A 26,074-nucleotide genomic window follows, 5' to 3' on the forward strand; every position below is an offset into this window, starting at 1 on the left:
GTTGTGATTCATATACAAGGACACCCAGATCCCTGTAGTGTCTCCACAAAATACTCTGTTTTTCTATTCTTTCCGTCAAAGTGGACAATCTCATATTTTCCATCTGCCAAATTTTTGCCCACGCATCTTTTTAAAAAAAATGTAAATTTAGAGTATCCAATTTCTTTTTCTATTTAAGGGGCAATTTAGCGTGGCCAATCCACCTACCCTGCATATCTTTGGGTTGTGGCCGTGAGACCCACGCAGACATGGGGAGAATGTGCAAACGCCACACGGACAGTGACCCAGGGCCGGGGTCGAATCTGGGACCTGGCGCTGTGAGGCAGCAGTGCTAACCATTGCGCCACCGTGCCGCCCATACTTAACCTTAACTTAATCTATATCCTTTTGTAGACTATGTTTTCTTCTCATAATTTGCTTCCCTACCTTTCTTTGTATTGCCAGCTAATTTGGCTAGAATATATCGTCCAAATCATTAACAGAGGTGGTAAATAGAGGCTCCAGCACAAATCCCTGTGGCCCCACTAATTGCAGTTTGCCTTCCTTAAATGGCCCATTTATCCCAACTCTCTGTTTTTTGTTTGCTAGCCAATCCTCTATTCATGCTAATATATTACTCTAACATCATAAACTCTTCTAGAATCATAGACTCTCTACAGTGCAGGAGGCCATTCAGCCCATCGAATCTGCACCAACCCTCTGAAAGTGCACCCTACCGTGGCCCATTCCGCCGCCCTATCCCTGTAACCCAACTAATCTTTGGATACTAAGGGACAATTTTAGCATGACCATTCCACCTAACCTGCACATTTTTGGACTGAGGGAGGAAACCAGAGCACCCAGAGGAAACCCACACAGACAGGAAAGAATGTACAAACTCCACACAGTCATCCAAGCTCAGAATCGAGCTGGGTCCATGGCGTGTGAGGCAGCAGTGCTAACCATTGTGCCGCCCTTTGTTTTTATTGCACCTAATGCATCATTCAGATACCTTTAGCAACACACTTTAAACCAACTTTTAAAAAGGACATTGTAAATAAACATTTATCTCCCTAACCATAAATGAATGCTGTGCATTAAATATTCCCCAGGATAAATAGGATTGTCTTTCAGGTAAGAAAGGATTTACATCATATTATTTTCATATTGATCATCACAAAATTACTTGCCACAATCAAAAAATGCTAGTCAGTATCCACATTTGGTTTTACATTTTGCCTTCCATCTCTTTAAACAGTCTCCAAGCAGTTTCTACTTCTTTATGCCAGAGTGCAGAGTAATGATATCTTCATAATTCCTTGGTGATGGGGTTAATCATTTTTTAAAAATTGAATCTGAAAACATCACAGCCTCTCTCCAATGATCTGTCTTACTAAAACCACTGATCGATGAAGAGGCTGGTAACTCCAATGTCCAATACTTTGAATCTAGTTTGCATAATGACAGATAAATCAAGTACCTCGCTCAGTTGCTGCTTTTGAACGCACAATGCCAAGTACTTCAGGAGGAGTTGATACTCAATCAATAGTACCAGTTTCCATTGTCACAAAAACGAAGTGATTTAGCCACATCAACGTCAACATGAGCAGACAAGTTTTTCCATCGTTCTTACTTCAAAACGAGTTTTATTGTTCCAGTCTGCTTTCAATTTCTTCCATTCTATCTTTACAGGTTTTATAGGAACTGACGCTGCAACTTTAACTACTGTTGAAGCATCTTCTTGTCAAACAATCGTTTATGTTGCACCTTATCAAATGCCTTTGGAAATCCAAATACACCACATCCAGTTTCCCGTTATCCACCCTGCTTGTTAGATCATCAAAAAACTCCAGTAAAGTTGTCAAACATGGACAGAATTTTATTCTCCACCCCTCGCTGTTTCTGAGGTGGGGGAGGGGGTGAAATTGGGGTGATGGGATTCCTTCTGGTTCCAGTCCACCCCAACCTGGTAGCACTTATGGCCCTTATGTAGCCCCTTACTGGCCTTTTCCTGTCCAGCCTCATTTATAGGCTGGTAGACAGATGACAGCTTAGAGGTGTAAGCACAAAAATAAAGTAAGTTTGATCTCAGGAACAGGGGGAGGGAGTCTCCATCAGAAGCCCCCTTCTGTCTGAGGCTTCCTCCCCTTAAGGCCATGACCTCCGGACACCCCCCTCCCTCCCCATCCCACCCCCACCCGCTCCCCCCTACCCCTGACCTATCCCCGCAATCCTGATTGACCCCTCACAATCTCCCAGATGTTCTCTACCCTCCACCCCTGGGACCCCTGCCACTTATATGTGCTCTATGTCCTGGGACTGAGTGACAGGGAGCTCCCGCAGTGCCTCTTCCAGCAAGAGACTGGAGAGCTGCCGGCTAAACTAATCGATCAGCAGCTCTCCAGGGTGGAAATGCCTGAGAGGATTAAAACCCCGCTTCATGTCAATCAATACTCATTAGAGCGTAGCATGGCATTGGGTCTGCTGGAGTTGGCAGGAATGTATCCAAGCACAAGTGATATGGCGAACAGGGGACTTGGGTGGGGGGGGGGGGGGGGGGGGGGGGGGGGGGTCTATCAATATCGGTTATCCTGCTATTCTATATTGTATTAAAATTGGAAATTTGAGGATATTTGCCTTCAGAGTGAAGGGAAGGTGTTTGTTGATTAGTATAAGCACTCTGCTCCTCTTGGATGAGTAGGAAGCAATCAGCCTCTCTCCAATTTCTCTGAGGTATTGATGTGAACAGCTGCTGGTTTAAGTGCTGGCAAGAGTGCTTTTTCCACACTGCAGAGCATCTTCTTTCTGACATAGTCATATCTCTAGGTGTGGTTATTCTGCTTTTTTTTAATAAATAGGATGATTTAAATAAACTGTTATTTTAGGTGTATTTGGTTGGGCGGGTGACATGGCTGTCAAATGTAATTTAAAATTTTTGAGCAAGCGACTGTTTGATTTTGTGACGATTGCTGGACATTCATTGAGAACATTTATCAGGTATTCATCGAATTAGAAATGGAAATATTTAGTGATTTTGGTTTGACAAAAATAAACCGAGAATGACAAGGTGCTAACCCTCAGATTAGAAGATACTCTACTGTAATAAAAACAGGAAGTGCTGGAAAAACTCAGCAGATTTGGCTGCACCTGTGCAGAGAGAAAAACCAGATTTAAGGTTTTTAGTCCAATATGACTCTTGTTCGATAATCTACTGCTTGAGCTATGTGGGCTCCAGGTTACTGAGACTGTTAACTCTGGCGCATGGAATAGAGTGAGAAAAGGCAGTAGAGGCACATGTGTTTAGCTTCAGGCTCAGGTAGCACAGTTGCTTCACAGCACCAGGTCCCAGATTCGATTCCCGGCTTGGGTCACTGTCTGTGCAGAATCTGCACGTTCGCCCTGTGTCTGCGTGAGTTTTCTCCAGGTGCTCCGCTTTCCTCCCACAAGTCCTGAAAGACATGCTGTTAGGTGAATTGGACATTCTGAATCCTTCCTCTGTGTACCCAAACAGGTGCCAGAATGTGGCGACGAGGGGATTTTCACAGTAACTTCATGCAGTGTTAATGTAAGCCTACTTGTGACAATAAAGATTATTATTATTTTTAAAAAGTTACAGAATTTGGAATTAAAAAATAGGCCCCTTGGCCCTTGGTAGCACTTGACTACAACTAATTGTAGGCGGGAGTGAAAAACTGGGACCTATCATTTGGGGTGTTGTGATCTGCAAACACTTGTGAGGAAGGTTAAGGAAAGATAAGATCTAGCAGGACAATGAAGCTTAGTATTACTTTGGGAGAAAGCAGCAGCCTGGTAAAATGTACCAGAGTAGCACTGGAACCCATCCTCTCTTGGGTACACATTAGGGGCTAGCAATGTTGCCAAGTAGAGGATCACCTACTGGCATAGGCATAGAATTCCTACAGTGCAGAAGGAGGCCATTTGGCCCAGTAAGTCTGCACCGAACATCTGAAAAAGCACCCTACCTGGGCCCACTCCCCGCCCTACCTCCGTAACCCTACCTAACCTGCACTTCCTTGGATACTAATGGCCAATTTCATATGGCCAATCCACCTAACTTGCACATCTTTGGACTGTAGGAAGAAACGGGAGCAGCTGGAAGAACAAAGAAGAATACAGCACAGGAACAGGCCCTTCAGCCCTCCACAACTGTACCTGCCATGATACCACCCTTGGCCAAACCCAAAAGAACAAAGAACACAGAAACGCACGCAAACATAGGGCGAATGTGTAAACTCCAAACAGACAGTTACCCAATGTTGGATTTGAACCTGGGTCTCAGGCACTGTGAGGCAGTAGTACACCTGACATGTGGGATTGGGAAGACATGCTTGAAACTTATAGTAACCTATCTGTGTAGGGGCTCTTTGTGTAACAGCTGAATGCAGGGTCTGCATTTGTGACTTCCATTTCCTGCTCTATCTTTGTTAAAAACCTGAATAAATTCCTTCAACAACAATTTCACAGTTTCAGGTCATGCCCTCAATTATAGGTCTTAAAATTGAGCCTCTTGGATATGGAAGGTCCATAAATCTGTTGATTTAGAAGCACATAATTCCAATTGCTATGAATTAACATTGAAATTATTGTACTATCTTCCCCTTTGGCTAGTGACATCGTCAAGAAATTTGGAGACTGACTCCTGGAATTATATCAATATATGAATCGTTTAAGATTGTATCGATATTTGCAGACAGCTGTTGTGCTCTGTGTTATGGCCGTGGTAATGATATACACAGAACATCTAGTTCTTTAACTAGAAGGATGATTTATTAAGAAGTGGGCTACATTGCATTTAACACTGGCGGGGAGGGTCCAAGTGCTTAAAATGAATATTCTGCCGAGGTTATTGTTTATGTTTTAGGCTCTCCCGATCTTTATATCAAAGGCCTTTTTTCAGAAAGTGGACACGATCATTTTGGACTTTGTATGGGCGGGTAAGGTGCTGAGGATGGAGAGGACCCTGCTACAGAGGCAGAGGCAGCAGATGGGGTTGGCAGTGCTGAACTTGATTCATTATTATTGGGCGGTGTTAGCACCGATATCACTTCCAAATCTTATGTAGTGAATGTGGGCAAGGTGCAGTGGTGGTGGGAAGAAGGGGTAGAGTGGGTTAGGGTGGAGGAGAAATCTTGTAAGGGTTCTAGTTTGAAGGCAATGGTGACGGCAGCGTTGCCAATGGCTCCAAGTAGGTATTCAGGGAGCCCAGTGGTGCAGTCCACGGTGAAGATATGAAATCAGCTGAGGAGGCATTTTAGGATAGAGGGGATGTCGGTGCTAACACCACTGTGCGAGAATCATGGGTTTGAGGGGGGGGGGGGGTGGATAGTGTATACGGGAGGTGGAGGGAAGTGGGGCTGGTCAAAGTGAGAGATCCATACTTGGAGGAAAGGTTTGCCCATCTGGAGGAGCTAAGGGAGAGGGTAGAGCTGCCAAGGGTTAGTGAGTTCAGGTATCTGCGGGTTAAGGACTTTGCACAAAAGGTCTGGAGGGGTTTCCCTAGGTTGCCGGGATACACCCCGCTGGAGCTACTGCTGCTTCTAGTTGTGGAAGGGGAAGGAAGAATTGGGGATATATACAAGTGGCTGGGGGAGCAGGGAGGTGAGCCGGTGGTGAAGATCAAAGAGAAATGGGAAGCGGAGTTGGGAGGGGGGATCAATTGGGGAGTGTGGAGTGAGACACTGCGTAGGGTAAACTGGACCTCCTCTTGTGCAAGGATGTGCCTGATACAGTTTAAGATGGTGTACAGGGTGCATATGACTTGGGCGAGAATGAGTGGGTTCTTTCAGGGGGTATCAGATGAATGTGAGAGGTGTGGGCGGGGGCTAACGAATCGCACGTACGTGTTTTGAGGTTGTAAAAAGTTGGGAAGATTCTGGGCGGGAGTGTTCATGGTCTTAGCCAGGATAGTGGAGGAGGAGGTGGACCCAGACCGTTTGGTGTCGATATTTGGGGTTTCAGAGAAGCCGAGCTCATGGCGAGGAGGAAGGCCAATGTCTTGGCCTTCGCCCCTCTGATTGTACGGCGAAGAACTCTGCTAGAGTGGCGGTCGGCATCATCACCGGGGGTAGCGGCTTGGTTGGGTGACCTGTATGACTTCCTGCGGTTAGGGAAGATAATGTATGCGTTAAGGGGCTCAGCAGGGGAGTTTGAGAAAAGGTGGGGGATGTTTGTGACCGTGTTTGAGGGGCTGTTCGTCGCGGGAGAGGTGGGGGTGAAAAGGGGAGAAAATTCTGTTGAGACTGTATCGTTGATTGTTGGGAAGTATGTTTCCCGGGGTATTTATTTGCTGTAGCCTGTTTTAATACATGTTTGTAATGAAATACATTTTAAAAAAAAAAGATGATTTATTAACAGACACGTGGAAAGATAACGAACAAACTATAATACAGATGGTAACTAATAAATTAATTCTCCTGGAGCTATCTCTAGTGCGACTATCCTCTCGTACAACTAACTGTCGAATGTCTCCAGTCACATGATGGATCGCTATCAGCGCCTGCTGGTCAGAGGTCGTACCGATAACTATGTTCATTGATAGATAGCTGTATACATTGTTGACTACACGGATATCACCACATCACCCTTCCTTCCCATACCAGCCTCCCCGAACAGGCGCTGGAATGTGGCGCCTAGGGGCTTTTCACAGTAACTTCATTTGAAGCCTACTTGTGACACCGATTTTCATTTCATTTAATTTCTTTGGAAGTGTTAACATTTACAAATGTGACTGTGCATTACACAACATGATATGCACAATAACTTTAGACATATGCTGTACACAGTTTATCACAAGTTCAGTCTGTCAGGTTTATGACGTATTCTTGTTAATCTCCTCAGCAATCGTGTTCCAACTTCATTTGTTGTTGGTGTTTCTGCTTGCTCCTTATTCACTGCTGTGGATGTTTCTCTGATCGCTAGTTCTGATGGGTGGTCTGCATCCTCTTCAGGTGCTTTGGGATTACATACCAGCTCTTCTGCTGGACTCAAAACAAAAGAACATTGCACTTTCAACAGCGCTCTTCAGTTTCTATGCAAGGCTGAGCCATCCTCAGTAATGGCCAGAAATGAATGTGGACCTGCCTGTTGCAGTACCTTTGCAAGCCTTGACCATCCGTTTCCATTGGCATCCTCCACTCTAACCGTGTCACTTGGATGCAGTGGTTGGAGCTTCCTTGTGGATCTATCATAGAACCCTTTCTGTCACCTCTTTTGAAGAAGCAGTTTCCTCTCCAGTGTTCAATCCACAGGGTGAATTGCAATGGAAGGCAGGGTCGTTCAGAGCTGTCTAATCATTAGCAGCTGTGCTGGTGACAGCCATTGATAAGTGGTGAAAACGATAGTTTAAAAGTGCCAGATAGATGTCTTCCTGGCTTTGAATGGCTCTTTTTAGCAGCTGTTTTAAGAACGTGCACGCCTTTTTCTGCCTTCCCATTTGACTGGTGATATAGAGGACTTGAAGTGATGTGCTCAAAGTCATAACGACGGGTGTACTCAGTCCACTCACAGTTCTTGAAACAGGGACCATTGTCAGTCGTAACAGTGTTTGGTGTCCCATGCCGGGTAAAAATCTTTTTGACATGTTGGATAACGCACCGAGCATTGTTAGCTGTGCTACCTCCGGGTAATTAGAGAAGTAGTCGATAACCAAAAGGGATTCTTTTCCATTGAAGTGAAAAAGACCCATGCCCACCTTCTGCCAAGGAGCTGTGATGATTTCACCCATGTGCATCGGCTCTTTGCTCTGCTTGCACTGAAAGTTCTGCCAAGTGTCACAGTTTTCCACCATGCCTACAATGTATTGGATGATGCCTGGCCAATAAATTGTATCCCTGGTCTTGTGCTTGCACTTCTCAATGCCCAGGTGCCCTTCATGGAGTTTCTTGAGAATGAGCAGCCTCAAGTAATGCTGAATCACCATCCTGTACTGTCGCAGTCGAATTCCATTCACCGCACTCAACTCTGCCCTCAAATTGTAATAACCCGAGCAGGAACCCTTAGGCCATCCCTCATGAGAGACACTTGATGACAATTTGTAGGACTACGGGCTTGGCTGTCTCTTCCTTTATTAGGCACGACTTTCCATCAGAGACTGGAAGAGATGCAGTGACAAGATTGGAATGTAGTTGCACATCCTCATCAACCAGGTGTACCTCTTTGGCGCCCGTGGCTCAAGAAAGCATGTCAGCGACAATAAGGTTCTTGTCTGGTGTGCAGATTAGGTCAAAATCATAGCGTTTGGAGCTTCGTTATCATGCGCTGGATCCTTGGGGACATTTTGCACAAATTCTTCTGTACAATAGAGGCGAGTGGTCGGTGGTCAGTTTCCTCAAGAAACCATAGATATATATATGGCTTCCGGTGGCGGCGATGCTTGAGTGAGCCGCACATTCGACGGGCTCTCACTCCGGCGGGGCTTGAGGGCTGATTCCCCGCGATAGCGGGACCAAGGAGCGGCAAAAAGGCGGCCGCGAAAAGGCTGGAGAGCGGGCTGCAATCGATGAGTATGGATGAAAATGGAATAGTGTAGGTCAGATAGGCTTCAGATGGTTTCACAGGTCGGCGCAACATCGAGGGCCGAAGGGCCCGTACTGCGCTGTAGTGTTCTATGTTCTATGATGGAACCGTGGGAGTCCAGGAAGTAGAGGAGGAGAGAGAGAAAGAGACAGAGGCAAGGAGCAGAGGAAACTGACCTGAAACTTAAGATGGCGGACACACGGACCTTTCTTGCTCCAGGAGAAGAAAAACAGTTTTGGAGTCGCTGAAGCAGGACAACTTGGACCCACTTCAGATGCTCAAGAGGCAAAAGTTAAGGAGCTGGGAGAAGGAAGGCGGCAGCGAAAGTGCTGAGGAGTGGGCTGCGGCACATGGAACAGCGGGAGTCCAGAAGGCAGAAGAAAATGGAGAAAAAGGGACAGAGGCTAGGACCTGAAGAAAATTACCTGGCACTGAAGATGGCGGACACACGGACCCCAGACTCAGCAATCCAGCAGGCGCTGGATAACATGCTCCAGGTAATGAAGTCCAGTTTTGAAGCGCTGAAGCGGGACAGCTTGGACCCAATCCAGAAAGCGGTGGATCAGCTGAACCAGAGGCTGGACGCGCAGGATGTTAAAGTTAAGGAACTGGGAGAGGCGGTGGAGGAGCAGGCGGATGCGCAGACGGTTGCGGCACTAGAAGTTGACGGGCTGAAAGAGCGGCAGAGAAGACTGCTGGACAGAGTGGAGGAGCTGGAGAATAGAACCCGCAGGAACAACCTGAGGATGGTCGGCCTCCCGGAGGGGGCTGAGGGCGCTGATGCTGCAGCGTTTGTAGCAGACCTGTTGAAGCAGCTGATGGGGGCCGAAGCCTTTCCGCGACTACCGGAGCTGGAGGGGGCAGAGTGCAGGCGAGGCAGGGGCGGCCAGGCGGACCCCTCGCCCGATGGTGATTAGGTTCCACAGGTTCGTGGACAAGGAGCGGGTGCTGCGGTGGGCAAAGAGCGCCAGGAGCAGCACGTGGAACAACAGTGTTCTCCGCATTTACCAGGACCTAAGCCAGGAGGTGGCTCGGCGGCGAGCAGCCTTTAAGAATGTCAAGGAGGTGCTGTTCAAGAAGCACGTGAAGTTTGGTCTGCTGTTCCTGGCTCGCCTATGGGTCACGCACCAGGGTCAACACCACTACTTCTCCGAGCCCGAAGAAGCGATTGATTTTGCGAGGGATCAGGGGCTGGTCCCGAAAAGAGGCCCTACGGACGCGAATTAGGGCCCGAGGATTACCGTGGTAAGGTACGCCGAATGGGCCTGGACTGCTGTTCAACGGTTTGATGGGCCAAAGGTGCCAAGCGGAACATTTGTGACTCTTTCCTTTGTTCATGGACATTGGTTTGGGGGGTTTACTTTTTTTTTCTCTTTTTTCTCATGGGGGTTTTTTTTTGTTTGTTTTTTCCTCTTTTTTCCTTTTTGGGCGGATTTGTACTTTTTGTGCAGCTCACGGAGTACACTGGAGCCGGCTTGCTCCAGTGGGTTGGAGAGGGGGATGGGGCGACGGGGAGTGGGGAGGAGAATGGGGAAACAATGGGAATGAGACAGGAAGGCGCCGGAGTGTTGAGTCATCGGGCTAGCAGATTGGCTAGTCAAGGGAGTCAGGTGGGTGGGGGGGGGGAAAGGGGAGAGATCACAGCCAGTGGATGGCAGGGGTGGGAGTATCGGGGGATGTGGTTAGTGGGGGGGGGTTGTTCTGCTGACGTGGGAGGAACTTGAAATAGGCACTGGAAAGGAGGTTGAGGGTGGAGGCAGCCAAAGGGCGGGCCAGGAATGGTGCGACGCACGGGCTGGGGCCGGCCCGAGAAAGGCTATGGCTGACCGGCGTGGTGGGAGGGGTGGGTTGTGCCCCCCCGATCAGGCTGATCACCTGGAACGTCAAGGGACTGAATGGAACGGTTAAGAGGGCGCGGGTGTTCGCGCACTTGCGGGCCCTGAGGGCGGACGTAATTATGTTGCAGGAGACACATCTGAAAGTGTCTGACCAGACCAGGCTAAGGAAGGGCTGGATTAGCCAGGTCTTCCACTCGGACTTGGACTCGAAGTCCAGGGGGGTGGCAATCATGATCAACAAGCGCGTGCAATTTGAGGCGGAGGGCATATCCACAGACAGGGGGGGCAGATACCTGATGGTACGGGGCAGACTGGAGGGGAGAAGAGTGGTGCTGGTGAATATATATGCCCCGAACTGGGATGACGTGGACTTCATTAAAAGAGTGCTGGGGAAGATCCCAGACCTGAATTCTCGCAGGCTAATAATGGGGGGGGGGGGGGACTTTAACATGTCCTTGACCCAGCTTTGGATCGGTCGTGTCCCAGAACGGGTAGACTCCCAGCAATGGCAAGGGAGCTGAAAGGGTTTATGGAGCAAATGGGGGCAGTGGACCCCTGGAGGGCCAGACAGCCGACAGGAAGGGGCTACTCGTTTTACTCGCACGTCCATAAAGCATATTCTAGGATAGATTTCTTCGTACTAAGCAGGGATTGTATAGGGGAGGTAAAGAACATGGAATATTCGGCAATTACTATCTCAGACCATGCCCCGCACTGGGTAGACCTGCAGATCGTGAGGGCGAGCTACCAACACCCACAATGGAGGCTAGACGTGGGACTGCTGTCGGAGGTGGGGATCTGCGAGAGGCTTCGGAGGTGTATGCAAAATTACTTGCAGGTGAATGACACGGGGGAGGTCTCAGCGGCGACCCTGTGGGAGGGGCTAAAGGCAGTAGTATGGGGGGAGCTGATTTCAATTGGGGCCCACAGAGCCAAGGCAGACAGGGCAGAGATGGATAGATTGGTCAGGGAAATTGGTCGGATAGATGAAGAGCACGCGGAGTCCCCGGGGGAGGTTTTACTCAGGGAGAGGCAGAGACTACAGGCGGAACTGGGGGCACTATCCACGAGTAGGGCCGTGGAACAGCTTAGGAAGGCGAGGGGCGAGGTGTACGAGCATGGGGAAAAGGCTAGCAGACTGTTAGCGCAGCAACTCAGGAGGAGGGAGGCAGCCAGGGAAATAGGTAGAGTGAGGGATGGGGAGGGGTGCAAAGTGGAGGACCCGGCAGGATTGAATAAGATATTCCGAGACTTCTATCGCAAGCTGTATACTTCGGAGCCGCCGGAAGAACCGGAGGAGATGAAAAGGTTTCTGGACGGGTTAACATTCCCAACAGTTGGGGGGGGGGGGGGGGGGGGGGGGGGGGGGGAGGAGTGGAAGAGCTGGGGTCCCCGATTAGAGTGGAGGAGGTATTGGGGGGCCTAAAGGCCATACAGTCGGGGAAAGCCCCGGGGCCGGATGGACACCTGGTACAGTTCTATAGGAAGTTTTCTGAGCTGGTGGGCCCAGTCTTGGCGAGGGTTTTCAATGAGGCAAGGGACAGAGGGACCCTGCCGCCGACAATGTCGCAAGCCACTATATCACTGATATTGAAGCGGGGTAAAGACCCGGAGGCGTGCGGGTCCTACAGGCCAATCGCCCTGATTAATGTTGATGCCAAGCTCCTGGCAAAGGTACTGGCGGTTAGAATGGAGGACTGCGTACCGGAGGTGATTGGGGAGGACCAAACTGGGTTCGTGAAAGGTAGGCAGCTGGCGGCCAACCTGAGAAGATTACTTAATGTGATAATGATGCCCCCGGCGGGTAGGGAGGTGGAGGTAGTGGTGGCAATGGACGCCGAGAACGTCTTTGACCGGGTGGAGTGGGACTATGTATGGGAGGTGCTCGGACGGTTTGGGTTCGGGGAGGGATTGGTGGGTTGGATCAAATTATTATATCAGGCCCCGAGGGCCAGCGTCAGGACTAACAGAGAAGTGTCGGAGTACTTTGGGTTGTACCGAGGGACCAGACAGGGCTGCCCGCTCTCCCCGCTGCTGTTTGCGCTGGCCATAGAGCCGCTGGCGATTGCGCTGAGAGCCGCAGAGGGATGGAAGGGGATGGTGAGGGGCGGGGTAGAACATAGGGTCTCTCTTTATGCAGACGACCTGCTCCTGTACGTGTCGGACCCAGTGGCCGGGATGGGAAGTATACTGGGAATGTTGAGGAAGTTCGGCCAGTTCTCAGCATACAAATTAAATACGGCCAAGAGTGAAATGTTTGTGGTACAGGCAAGGGGCCAGGAGAACAGATTGAGAGGGCTACCGTTTAGGCTGGTTGAGGAAAATTTCTGGTATTTGGGAATCCAGGTGGCACGAGACTGGGGCAGGCTGCACAAGTTAAATTTGGCCAGGGTGGTGGAGCAAATGAAGGGAGAGTTTCGGAGATGGCATGCACTCCCGCTGTCGCTGGCAGGGAGGGTGCAGACTGTAAAGATGACAATCCTCCCTAGATTTCTGTTTGTTTTTCAGTGCCTCCCGATCTTTATTCCACAGTCCTTCTTCAAAAGAGTTAACAGGATGATCATGAGCTTTGTCTGGGTGGGAAAATCCCCGCGGGTGAAGAAGGCGATGTTGGAGAGGAACCACAGCGAGGGAGGGCTGGCTTTGTCGAGTCTGATTAATTATTACTGGGCGGCCAACATCACTATGATAAGGAAGTGGATGGTGGGTACGGGGTCTATTTGGGAGCGGGTGGAGGCGGCTTCGTGCAGGGGCTCCAGCTTGGCAGCTCCTCTACCGCTGCCGCTGGCCAAGTACACCACCAGCCCGGTAGTGGTGGCATCCCTGCGGATATGGGGCCAGTGGAGGAGGCATGTAGGGGAGATGGGGGCGTCTGTCTGGGCGCCAATCTGCGACAACCATCGGTTTGCCCCCAGGAGTATGGATGGGGGGTTCAGAGTATAGCGGCGGGCGGGGGTGGGAAGGGTGGGTGATATGTTCCTGGAAGGGAGCTTTGCGAGTTTGAGGAGCTTGGAGGAGAAATTTGGGTTGGTAAGGGGAAATTATTTTAGGTACCTACAGTTGCGGGACTTTGTTCGTAGACAGGTCCCATCTTTCCCACGCCTCCCGCAAATGGGGATCCTGGACAGAATAGTCTTTAGGGGGGAAGAAGGGGAGGGGAGGGTCTCGGGTATTTATAAGGTGCTCATGAGGGAGGAAGGGTCCCAGACAGAGGAACTGAAACTTAAATGGGAGGAGGAGCTAGGCGGGGAAATGGAGGACGGGCTGTGGGCAGAGGCCCTGAGTAGGGTAAATTCGACCGCGACATGTGCTAGGCTCGGGCTGATTCAATTTAAGGTCGTTCACCGGGCCCATATAACGGTGGCTCGGATGAGCAAATTCTTTGGGATAGAGGACAAATGCGCTAGGTGCGCGGGAGGACCAGCGAACCACGTTCACATGTTTTGGGCATGCCCTAAGCTGAGGGGGTACTGGGAGGGATTTGCGGGGATCATGTCCAGGGTGCTAAAAGCAAGGGTGGTGATGAGTCCAGGGGCGGCAATTTTTGGGGTTTCGGAAGACCCGGGAGTCCAGGGGGAGAAAGAGGCCGATGTTTTGGCCTTTGCTTCCCCGATAGCCCGGCGACGAATACTATTGGCGTGGAGGGACTCAAAGCCCCCGAAGACTGAGTTGTGGCTTGTGGACATGTCGAGTTTCCTGGGTATGGAAAAAATTAAGTTCACCTTGAGGGGATCTGTACAGGGGTTCGCCCGGAGGTGGCAACCATTTATTGACTTCTATGCGGAGGTGTGAGCGTCAGCAGGGTGGGAGAGGAGCGGGCTTGTGCAGTATGTTACGATTGAAGTATTGAAAGTATATGGATGTTTGCACATTTTTGCCTTTTTTGCTTTCTTTCTGTTGATGTCTGTAACTGTTTACAAAGCCAAAAGCTACCTCAATAAAATTGTTTATTTAAAAAAAAAAGAAACCATAGATATAATCATGGAACTTGTCCAAACCTGTGACTAACCCGAGGCATTCTTTTTCAATTTGCGTATCTCTGCGCTCCGTCTTGGACATTGCTCTGGATGCATATGCCACAGGCAGCCAGCTGCTGTCTGCACTCTGCTGCAGTAACACCTCTCCTTGGCCATCTTTAGATGCATCGGTCAAAATTTTGGTCTTTTTTGCCAGATCAAAAAAACGCTAGAACTGGCACTGTGGTCAACAAGAGGTTTTAGAGGCCAAGTTGGGAATGAACTTGCCGACAAAGGTGATCATCCCCGGTATCCGTAGGATGCCTTCTTTTAATCTCTGGGACGCGGCACTGTCAAAATGGCCTTTATCTTGTCATAATCCGGCTGCATACCGTGTGCCAAGAGCCTGTCCCCCAAGAAGGTGATGCTGTCAACCCCAATTTGACATTTTGTTTTCTTAAGCTTGAGGCCATTTTTTAAATCTGTGGTATGACTCGGAGAAGCCTTCTGTCATGCTCGTCGCCTGTGAACCCACAGATTATTATATCGTTGATATAAACCCGGATGCCTGGTAACCCCTCAACGGTCGAAAGAGGTGAGAGTTAGGTGGATTGGCCATGCTAAATTGCCCTTATAGTGTCCAAAAAATGTTAAGTGGGGGTTACTGGGCTACGGGGATAGGGTAGGGTAGATATGTAGGCTTCAGTAGGGAGCTCTTTGTAAGGGCCGTGCAGACTCGATGGGCCAAATGGCTGCCTTCTGCACTGTAAATTCTATGATTCTATGAACTGTGTGCTCCATGGCATGATGGAAAATGTCAGACACCGAAATTATGCCAAATGGCATTCTTAAGAAGCAGTAGCGCCCAAAGGGTGTGTTAAACATGCACAAAAAAACCTTTTTTAACAAAGACTAGGTTTGCATTCCTTGCAGAAACAGGTATTACTTTGAAGTCATCAAGTGATCTGGAGACATTCTTTCGAGAGAGAGAGAGATATACAGCTGCTTGTTTGAATGCAGCTCTCCAACTTAAAGCGAAACTAAGACACACTGCAGCTCCCAGCTCAAAAAAAAAGTAAAGGACAGAATCACATTCCAGCTCCATCCACACTCTGACATCACTGCAGCCATTTGATGAAACACACTTTTCTTAAAGAGACTCTCACATGACAAACGTCACTTGTAGTGATGTCAGCAGTGAGTGTTTGCATGGACTTCAGTTCTTCATCTTAGAATATAGGAGCAAAATCCTTAATGAACCTCGCGTTGTGTTTGCAACATTGCAGAGTGTTGCAAGGAAGGAGGTACAGAGATTTCCGATTACACCAGCCCCCACAGTGTTTGAAGAGATATTGACGGCGGGGGGATTGGAGAAAGGGGTGGTGTCAGTGATTCATGGGGTTATTCTGGGAGAAGGTAAGGTATCACTGGATGGGATTACGGCAAAGTGGGAGGAAGAGTTGGGGGAGGGCATGGAGGAGGGGTTGTGGCGTGAGGTGCTTTGGAGGATAAATGCGCCAACTTTGTGCGCGAAGTTGAGGCTAATACAGTCGAAGGTAGTGTTTTGGTCGCACCTCACAAGGGCGAGGATGAGGTGACTTTTTGAAGGGGTGGAAGATGTTTGTGAATGCTGTGGGGGGGGGGGGGGATGCAAATCATGTTCATATGTTTTGGTTCTGCCCAAAACTGGAGGGGTATTAGAGCGAGGTCTTTAGGGTAATCTTAAGGGTGATGCATGTGAGACTAGAATCAGATCCCCTGGAAGCCATATCAGTAATGTCGGATCGGCCGGGGTTGGAAGTGGGTGCGGAGGCAGATGTCTTAGCCTTCGTTTCGCTGATTGCCCGAAGGCAGATTCTGTTGGGGTGGAGGTTGGCTTCTCCGCCCTGTGCTTCGGCGTGGTGTGGGACCTGCTGCCGTTCCTAACACTCAAGAAAGTATACTTCAAGTTGGGGGGGGATGGAAGGGTTCTATAATTCATGGGCCTTGTTTATCAAGCATTTTCACAAATTGTATGACATCGAACATTGGGGGAGGGGTTGGGAATGTATAAATTAATGATGATTCTTTTTCATTCGTGTTTTGTTTTCAAAATTTTGGGAACTGTTTGAGTATGGGTGGGGTGAGGGGATCGTTGGCTCGGGGATTGCCATTGTATTTGTTGTTATTGTTAATGATTTGTTGTTGTAAATATGATGAAACTGAAAAAGGAGAATAAAAATATTTATTAAAAAAAGAATGCAGGGTATGGGCAGCTCCATACCTTTCATCTTTGCGGCAAACTCAAAGATATAACAAAAAAAAAATAATCGACAAAATCGGTGGAGATGGTGTCGAGAGCGGAGATGTATTCTCAGGAGCAAGCCCTTTCTCATGTCGGGCAAAGCAAGCCGCCAATGCTAAGGGTAAAAAAAAAAAACTACAACAGTGAGTAAAATAGTTTGAAAACTTGCTCACTGTTGAAGGGGTAGAGTTTGGGTTGCAGACACCGCACACGTGGCGACGTTAAACGGGCTGCAGGAGTGAGGACTCAAACTTCCGACTCTGTACAGGCCACTACTCGGGGAAAACTCAAATCACAGTTAGGCAAAAAAGGAAAAATTCAAAGCTACACCGTGGATGAGGGGATCACTTGTGTCGTACATCTAAAAGAATTGGAAGGGAGGAAGTGGTTTGAAGTATGGATTCTAGGAGCCGGGATCTGGAATGGCGAGAAAAACAGGCACCATGGATGTAATTGCTGAAGACTGTGAGACATGGAAGTCTTTTGAGGAAAAATTCCAATTATATCAAACACCGGAAGACCTAAAGTTTGCAACTTTTATGCCGCTATAAAACTCAGTTCATCCTGCAAAACCGGGAGGAAACTCCTATATCAAACAAATGAAGATTTTAGAAAGGCTTTTCTCACCCAGCCCATTGTTAGTTACAGGAGGGTTTTGATTCATTGCCATAGTCAGTAGGTGAAAGCATTTTACAATTTGTGTGACTTTAAGAAGGATAGCAGAATGCTGCAAGTTTGGTGCAATACAAAGACATTCTACGTGATTGCCTAGTTTGTGGACTCCGCAGTGAAACTATTCAGAGGAAGTTGCTTATTGTAAGCGATTTAACTCTCAAAGCTGCTGTGGAAGTTGCCACATTATGGAGTTAACAACAGAAGAAAGTTTCACAGCTAGGGGCTGGAGTGAAGATACACAAAATGGATACCACAAAAAGCAAGGCTGCAAAGGGACAGCCATGTCAATGATGTACACAGGTTGGACTCTTATTGGGGGAATGCTGGAGTAATAATAATAATCTTTATTAGTGTCACAAGTAGGCTTACATTAACACTGCAATGAAGTTACTGTGAAAATCCCTAGTCGCTACATACCGGCACCTGTTCGGGTACATAGGGGGAGAATTCAGAATGTGCAATTCACCTAACAAGCACGTCTTTCGAGACTTGTGGGAGGAAACTGGAGCGTCCAGAGGAAACCTACAGAGACACAGGAAGAACGTGCAGACTCCACACAGTCAGTGACCCAAGCCACTGGGGTCCTGGCACTGCGAAGCAACAGTGCTAACCACGAGAGGAAATAAGTGCAAAAACTGTGGCAAAAAAGAGCATATTGCCAAGGCATGCTGTGCTCAGAAAACCTCACTTACACCAAAGTCGTGCAAGAAAAAAATACATCTGAACAGACTAGTTGTGTATACAAATCAGCAGACGAATTTCAAGGCCACTCAGAAGACAGCATACCTGAGCAACTACAGGAGCTGAAGCCAGGCATCTTGTTGGTGCAGGGCAATTAGCAACATTTCTGGCAATTCCAAAACTTGATGGGCATCAAATTAAGATGGTGGTGGATACAGGCACAGCTGTATCATTAGTACCAGAGAAAACTTATAATCCAAAAGCATCTGCCCGTAAAACTATCAAACGCAATCCTGAGGACGAACACAGAAGAGGCTGTACCATTAAAAGGATGCTTTATGGTGAAAGTAGTGAAAGTAGAAGCAAATGGACAGACGGAAGAGTTGCTCTTCACATTGTCTGTAGAAATGTTCCTGTTTTATTTGGTAGAGCATAGCTGAGAAAGCTTAAACTCAACTGGGGAGCAATAAAATCAATTAGTGGAGTCCAAGAACAGCGTACAGCAACATCTAGAAAAATATGAGAAGGTGTTTGAAGATTCACTCAGCTCCATGATCAGAGCTGAAGTGTAATTAAAAATCAAGCCAAACAGTACACCAAATTGTCCCAAAGCTAGAACTGTACTATACACTATCAGGCCAAAAGTCAAAGAACTAGAAAGGCTGCTCCAAACAGGAGTCATTGAACCAGTTGCTACAAGTGATTGGGCAACACCAATAGTTCCTGTACTGAAATGCGATAGCTCAGTGAGAATATGTGGAGATTTAAAATATTTTAAATGAATAGTTTCACAGTAATTAACCTGGTATTGTGCGCAGATCACTATCCACTGCCACTGATTTGCTAGAATGTTTGGAAGATATAAATTCAGTAAAATTGATTTATCACAGGTGTATTTACAAATTAATGTGCCTACAAAATCACAGCCACTACTCATTATAGTGACACACAAAGGTCTGTCTCATTATAGAAAACTTCCTTTTGGAATAACATCTGCTCCTTCATATTTCCACAGGTCCATTGATCAAATTATGAATGGGGTGCAATGTTATTTAGATGACAGTCTTATCACTGGTTCGAGTGAACAAGGAACACTTGAAGAACTGAAATGTCTAAAAAACCATAATTTCAGAGTTAAAAAGAAAAAGTCCGACATTTTCAAGGCATCCATAAATTTCCTGAGCCACGTCATTGATACAGATGATTTACACAAGAAGCCAAAGATGATGACAGCAATCTTCGAAGCACCATGCCCTAAGAATGTGACACAACTAAGATCATTTTTAGGACTGATCAATTATTATGGTGAATTTGTGCCCAATTTAGCTACACGATTGAAGCCTTTACACAATATATGTGCCAAACAGGGATGGTACTGGTAAGGAGAATGTGAAAGTGTATGCAATGAGGTAAAATATGCCTTACAGAAGTCAGAGCTGTTGGTGCAGTATAATACCAAGCTGAAATTACAATTTGCTTACAATATGTCACCCGATTGGGTTGGTGCAATTGTCTCTCATGCCTTCAGGAAGGGAATGACTGATAGCATTTGCTTCACAAACTCTTACTACCGCTGAAACAATTTGCACTAGCCAGAAAAAGAGGCTTTGAGCATATTTCCTGGGGAAGAAGGTTCCACCACTATATTTATAGATGTCATTTTACTCTTCTTATGGATCATCAACCCTTGACATCAATCTTTGGGCTGTATAAAGGTATTCTTTCTTTAGCAGCTAGTAGGTTACAAAGATGGTCTTTGATATTGTTGGCACATACTTACAACATCCAATATGAGAAGTCAGAGCAACATGGAAATGCTGATGCTTTGTCAAGATTGCCGATACAAGTCAAACAAGAACCTGAAGAACATTTTGTTAACATCCTGTATTTCTCACTCGTGGATAACGTACTTCATCTTAATAGAAGTATACAAGAACAGATCCAGTGATGGGGAAGGTGATGGACATGGTCCAAAAAGGAACAATGTCAGATGTTCATTGTAAAAATTAGACCTCAAGCCCTCCATCACATGAAGACTGAGATGACAGTTCACAATGGAGTTTTATTATGGGAATCTGAGTGATTATTTGTTTGCGTTTGCATAGTAAAGTCTTTGACCAACCTCATGAGGGACATCCTGGTGTGGTGAAGATTGAGGAACTAGTACAGGTATTTTTGATGATCAAATCGAAGAAAGTAGGGAAATGTCAGTCCTGTGAAAAACTAAGAAACACTCCACTACTGAAACCATTACATCCATGGGAATGTCCGACAAAGCCATGGCAACAAATACACATAGACTAAGCTGGTACTGTGGAGGGTCGCATGTTCCTAGTGATTGTGGATGCACACTCTAAATGACCAGCAGTCATTATTATGAAATCCACGATGGCCGAACAAACCATTCAGACAATTTGGTACACCAAGGTAGGTATTAAGTGACAATGGTACTCTGTTCACTTCAAATGCGTTTGAGGATAATTTAAGAGAGAATGATATACAGCACAAAGTTAGATCCATACCATCCTGTTACAAATAAGTTGGCTGACCGTTTTGCTCAATCACTGAAACATTTCATCAAAGCATCGAAGGACCAAGATGCATTGGCAGAAAGAGTAAACAAATTCTTAATGTCTTATCGGAACACCGCACAAGCAATAACAGTTCACCATCAATGCTGCTGTTCAGGAGGAAACTGCGAAGAGTTTGATTTGTTATTGCCACCTGATATTTCAGAGATCATCAAACGACAACAAGCATAGATTGCCAGGAGAGAACAGAACTCTAAAAAGTATTCAAGGAGATTGAATGTTAGCCAGAAGCTACAGCACCAACGAAAAATGGGTATGTGCTATGATCCTAGCTAAGACAGGTCCAATATCCTACACCGTCCAGTCGAAACATTTACAATTATGAAGGGAATAGATAGGATAGATGTGGGCAGGTTGTTTCCACTGGCGGGTGAAAGCAGAACTAGGGGGCATAGCCTCAAAATAAGGGGAAGTAGATTTAGGACTGAGTTTAGGAGGAACTTCTTCACCCAAAGGGTTGTGAATCTATGGAATTCCTTGCCCAGTGAAGCAGTTGAGGCTCCTTCATTAAATGTTTTTAAGGTAAAGATAGATAGTTTTTTTGAAGAATAAAGGGATTAAGGGTTATGGCGTTCGGGCCGGAAAGTGGAGCTGAGTCCACAAAAGATCAGCCATGACCTCATTGAATGGCGGAGCAGGCTCGAGGGGCCAGATGGCCTACTCCTGCTACTAGCATCACAAAGTGAAATCAAAGAAACTTCTCAGGATGTATACCCCCTGGACAATGTAGACAGCGATACTTCGGAACAGAGGCCAGATGCAGGCGCAAGTTCAGATTTTGTTTCTGAAGACTTCCCAATACTTACAGAGATGAACACTGGAGTGACTTCCCAGGAAGTAATACTACTGAAGAAAAGGATGAACGCTTCAAAGGTCTCTAGTAGCCAGGTTTTAGAACATTCAATATAGCTTAAAAGGAATAGACGTCCACCTGAGAGATTGTTTTATTATGTATATATGTGTACAGAGACAATGCATAAGTGGGTCTGTTGTAAAAATATTAAGCAGTTGTCATTGCACTAAAGTAGTAAAGGGGGAGGGGTGTTATATATATCAGAGAATTTATTCCTGCTGCTGAAGCACCATACAATCTATTGTGCCGTCAGCAATGGGTATTTATGCGGGCTTCAGTTCTCCATCTTAAGATTGTATGAGCAACATCCCTCATATAACCTCTCATGAATTTGGGCAGCCCCATAACTTTTCTCTTTGCAGCAAACTCAAAGATAAAACTCCCTAGGATGGTACAGTGGCGCAGTGGTTAGCCCTGCTGCCTCATGTGCTGAGGACCTGGGCTCGATCCCAGCCCTGGGTCACTTTCTGTGAGGAGTTTGCACATTCTCCTAGTATCTGCGTGGGTCCAGCCCCCACAACCCAAAGATGTACAGTGTTGGTGGATTGGCTACGCCATATTGCCTCTTAATTAAAAAAAAGAATTGGGCATTTTAAATATATTAAAAAGATAAAATAACTCCCTGTTGAAACAAAAGGAAAATATACATTTTCATTGTAAGGAGTTCCACTTTATGAAATAGGCACTGCTGTCAGTTCCCCATAAATGTTATTTATGCAATTCAACCTCTGCTAGATATGCAGCAAAATGTGTAAGGATGAAAACCTGATATTAATGTGCATAAGGAGAGACCTAATTCAATTTTGTCAACATAGAAGTTACCAAAACACACAAGACCAACTTCATGCTGCTTCAAGGACATTCGGCCCATCAAGTCTGCACCGCCCCCGAAAGAGCACCCTACCGAAGCCCAAGCCTCCTACCCTATCCCTGTAACCCCACCTAACTTTTGGACATTTCAGGGAAATTTAGAGTACATCTTTGGATTGTGGGAGGAAACCGGACAACCCGGAGGAAACCCACGCAGACACGTGGTGAACGTGCAGACTATGCACAGACAGTGACCCAAGCCGGGAATCGAACCCGGGTCCCTGGTGCTGCAAAGCAATAGTGCTAACCACTGTGCTACCGTTGCCACATTTCCAATGTGATTTCAAATAGTGGGGGAGAATTACAATATATTGGATTTCCTGCTGTATTACCTCAACTTCCGAATGTCAATGAGGCTTAACAGACAAACCAGTACTGCATTCAGGCAACGTTTCACAACAAATCATGTTATTAGGAAAAATTGGCAGTAAAACAGTAAATGTTTTTTAAATAAAAAGGAGACAGTGATGTTGGAGAAGTTGCAAATGTAGAACAGAGGCTTTCAAAATTCTGGGCACATGTTATACAGTTTCTTTTTTTTTAAAAAGAGAGATTTTTAAAATTCATGTCAAATGGGAGTTAAACCCCATTTATTGTTATAACATGGCAGTTATTGTACACAAACAAAAACAGCTCCATTCTTACAAGTGCAGTACAATGTCTGCCTTTCTAAATATCAGCAGGGAGCCTGTGAGATTTATCAGAAAACCTTTTTGAAAATGGCACATCCATTTAAATGCAATCTTTTTGGTTAATCATTAGTGTTTGATTCATCCTTTGAATCCCAAATTTCAAAACATACACACGTCTTCCATAGCGATTTTTCTTTAATGCAGTAATCCTACCTAGAAAGCAGATCTAGGCACTTACAGATGTAATGTTCTACATAAATGTCTTATTACATTTTTAATAATAAATAAGGAAAAAGATGGAAATCTGCAGCAGGTATCAGCATCCGTCGAGAAAAAGAAGAGTTAATGTTTCAGACCTGAAATGTTGGTAATGGGCCACTCAGCAATACTGAATATCAAGTAGAGGTGGTTGGACTTTCTCATCTTGGAGATGGCACTTGTTTGGCACAATTGTCACATGCCAATTATCAGCTCAAGCCTGGATGTTGTTCAGGTGTTTCTGCAAATGGGCTTGGACCATTTAATTGTCTGAGGAATTGTGAGCGGAGCGGAAGACTGCTCATCAGCTGAGAGCCCTATTTCAAACACTGCTACGAAAGAAAGGCCATTGATGAAGCAGCTAAAAATAGTTGAACCTAGCTGCCATCAGAAACTCCAGCAACAATGTCCTCGGGCTGAGATGATTGGCCTACAATAACCATTGGCACCTTTCTGCGAGCCAGGTGGGACTCCAGCAACTAGAGACTTTCCCTCTGACCAGAGTGCCTTCAGTTTTACTAGCTCTCGCTGGTGCTAGACACGGATGAAAAGCCACTCAGCTAGGAGCGAGGCTCCTTTGCGGGTCCCATGCTCTTTGTGTATCCAGTACATTCAGTCATTTCTTGATGTCACCAGGAAGGAACCAAATGGCCGGAATAGTGTTTCTGACGGTGGGGACTTCAGGAAGAGATCCAGAAGGATCAACTATTTGACATTTTTGGCTGCAGATGGTTGGAGATGGCACTTGGTCGGCACAATTGAATCATGTGCTGGACTCTTCCATTGCTGTGGATGAGTATGTTGATGGAGGCTCCTGCTCATTGCTTAATATCCGCCACTATTCACAACTAATACGGCAGGGTGATAGAGCTTTGACCTGATCCATTGGTTGTGGGATTGATTATTTCTCTCTAATGAGATGGTGTTTCTACAGTTTAGTATGCATATGTTGTAATACCACCAGGCTGGCACCTCATTTTTAGGTACAGCCGTGCATCATGTTAATCAAAGGTTGGTCATCTGACTTGATGATTTGATGGATATGCTGGGCACAAGGTTACAGTTCGTGGTGCAATACAATTCTACTGTTAGCAATGGTCCTGAAGATGCCTAGTTATAAGATGCTGGATGCTCAATTTATTTCACTTAACATGATGGTAGCAATGTATGTCACAATGGAAGGGTGTCCTCAATCTGATCTCCACAGGAACTATTTAGTAGTCACTGTTACTAATACTGTCATACACAGACACATCTATTACAGGGAGATTGATCAGGCGCCAACCTCCAGATGTTAATGATGATGACTTTGTAAATTATCTGGGTTGAACGCGGTTGAGAAATTCACAAAGACGTGCTTGTTAGGTGAATTGGACATTCTGAATTCTCCCTCAGTGTACCCGCACAGGCGCCGTAGTGTGGCAACTAGGGGATTTTCACAGTAACCTCATTACAGTGATAATGTAAGCCTACCTGTGACACTAATAAAGATTATTATTATTGTCATGTCCTAATTCAATGTCTAGGTTGCACCTTTGTGGTCAGTCAATCACCGTGCTGACACCAAGATCCTCGAGTACAAGACGGTCGCCTTTCCAACTCTTCTCTAGGACTCATAAACTTGGACTACGTACACACACTATGGAGGCACATTCTCACCATTAGCTGGGAGGACAGGGATACTAACATCGGTGTCCTTGAAGCTGCCAAAAGTACCAACATCGAGGCCTTGATCATCCAAAACCAGCTCCGCTGGGCCAGTCATGTCAGAGTCCCCTCTGGTAAAGCAAATCTTCTTTGCCCAGCTCAAGGAAGACTTCCCAACAAGAGAAGCACAAGAAAGCTTTCAAAGATACCCTGAAGGTTTACCTCAAGAAGTGCAACATCAATGTCAATTCCTGGGAGACTTGCTTAGAAGAGACCTAATTGGAGGAACCTTCTGATTGAAGGGACACAATTCTTCGAAGATACCCGACAGCAAGAGGAGGTCCAGAAAAGGAGCCCGAGAAAGGAATACGAGCAATCTAGAATCCAAGGACCAATTCCAACTTCCAAAAAACACCTGCCAAGTATGAATTCGAAGATAAGGCTCTAGGATCGGACTCATCAGCCATCCAAGAACCCACAGAACCCATGACCAGAAACAGGGGCCGGGATTCTCCGAGCCTGTGCCGTGCTGGCCCCCTGAGGGCCGCTGAATCGCTGGGCCAGGAAGCCTGTTGATGCCGGCGTAGACCACTCCGGTGTTTGCGCCAGTGATCACCGAAGAATAATTCCCTGCCTACGTTGCTCTAATATGGTCTGCCCAGTGTTATTCTCATTATTCAAGGCATTTTTCATTGATATACAAGGGCAGGGAACTTTTATCTTTATAAACTTCTCATAATACAAAAACATTGGGTAGTTAACTGCTTTGTTGAGGAACTGAAGTCATAAACAAGCCAGACTTGGCAAGGACAGTGAACCAGTTGGATTTTTACAGCAATCCAACATTTTCATTCAGAAAAGTTTTGTAATTCATTACTGAATTCAGATTCTAATACTGTCATTTTCTCTGGATTATTAGCCCATAAATAATTGCTTTGGCATGATATTGATGTGTGTGTGTTTACTGAAGGTATAGAAATGTTATCACAAAATTTTAAATCTACATACTGTTTCAATAGAAATGTCAAACACAGTCAGAGAAAAATATAAAAGCAAGCCTTTTCATACTATATTGATAAAAATATACCAAGTACCTCATTTTTCTCCACTACTAGCCAGGCCACTTGTAAGCCTTCAAGGCCTTTAAATGGGATCTCTCTTGTCAGCATTTCCCAAAGAACCTGGAAAACAGAGTGTACCTTTCAACATTCAGTCAATCCCTCTGACAAATTCTAGAAAAAGCAGAATATTGCTACATTTTTTCCAGGCTTCTGC

At 46.3% G+C, this 26,074-nt stretch overlaps 1 protein-coding gene across 3 annotated transcripts in view; it reads right to left on the bottom strand.

Annotated features, from left to right (window-relative positions):
- LOC119961897 (mitogen-activated protein kinase kinase kinase 20-like) overlaps nucleotides 1-26,074 on the bottom strand; it is a 171,492-nt gene that overhangs the window by 105,174 nt on the left and 40,244 nt on the right. For all 3 annotated transcript variants that reach the window (XM_038789395.1, XM_038789396.1, XM_038789397.1), the window contains exon 8: nucleotides 25,894-25,980. In XM_038789395.1, coding sequence (XP_038645323.1) covers nucleotides 25,894-25,980 — 87 coding nt within the window. The remainder of the gene's footprint in view (nucleotides 1-25,893; nucleotides 25,981-26,074) is intronic.

This window comes from Scyliorhinus canicula, chromosome 2 (assembly GCF_902713615.1).
Source record: "Scyliorhinus canicula chromosome 2, sScyCan1.1, whole genome shotgun sequence".
Classification (NCBI taxonomy): domain Eukaryota; kingdom Metazoa; phylum Chordata; class Chondrichthyes; order Carcharhiniformes; family Scyliorhinidae; genus Scyliorhinus; species Scyliorhinus canicula.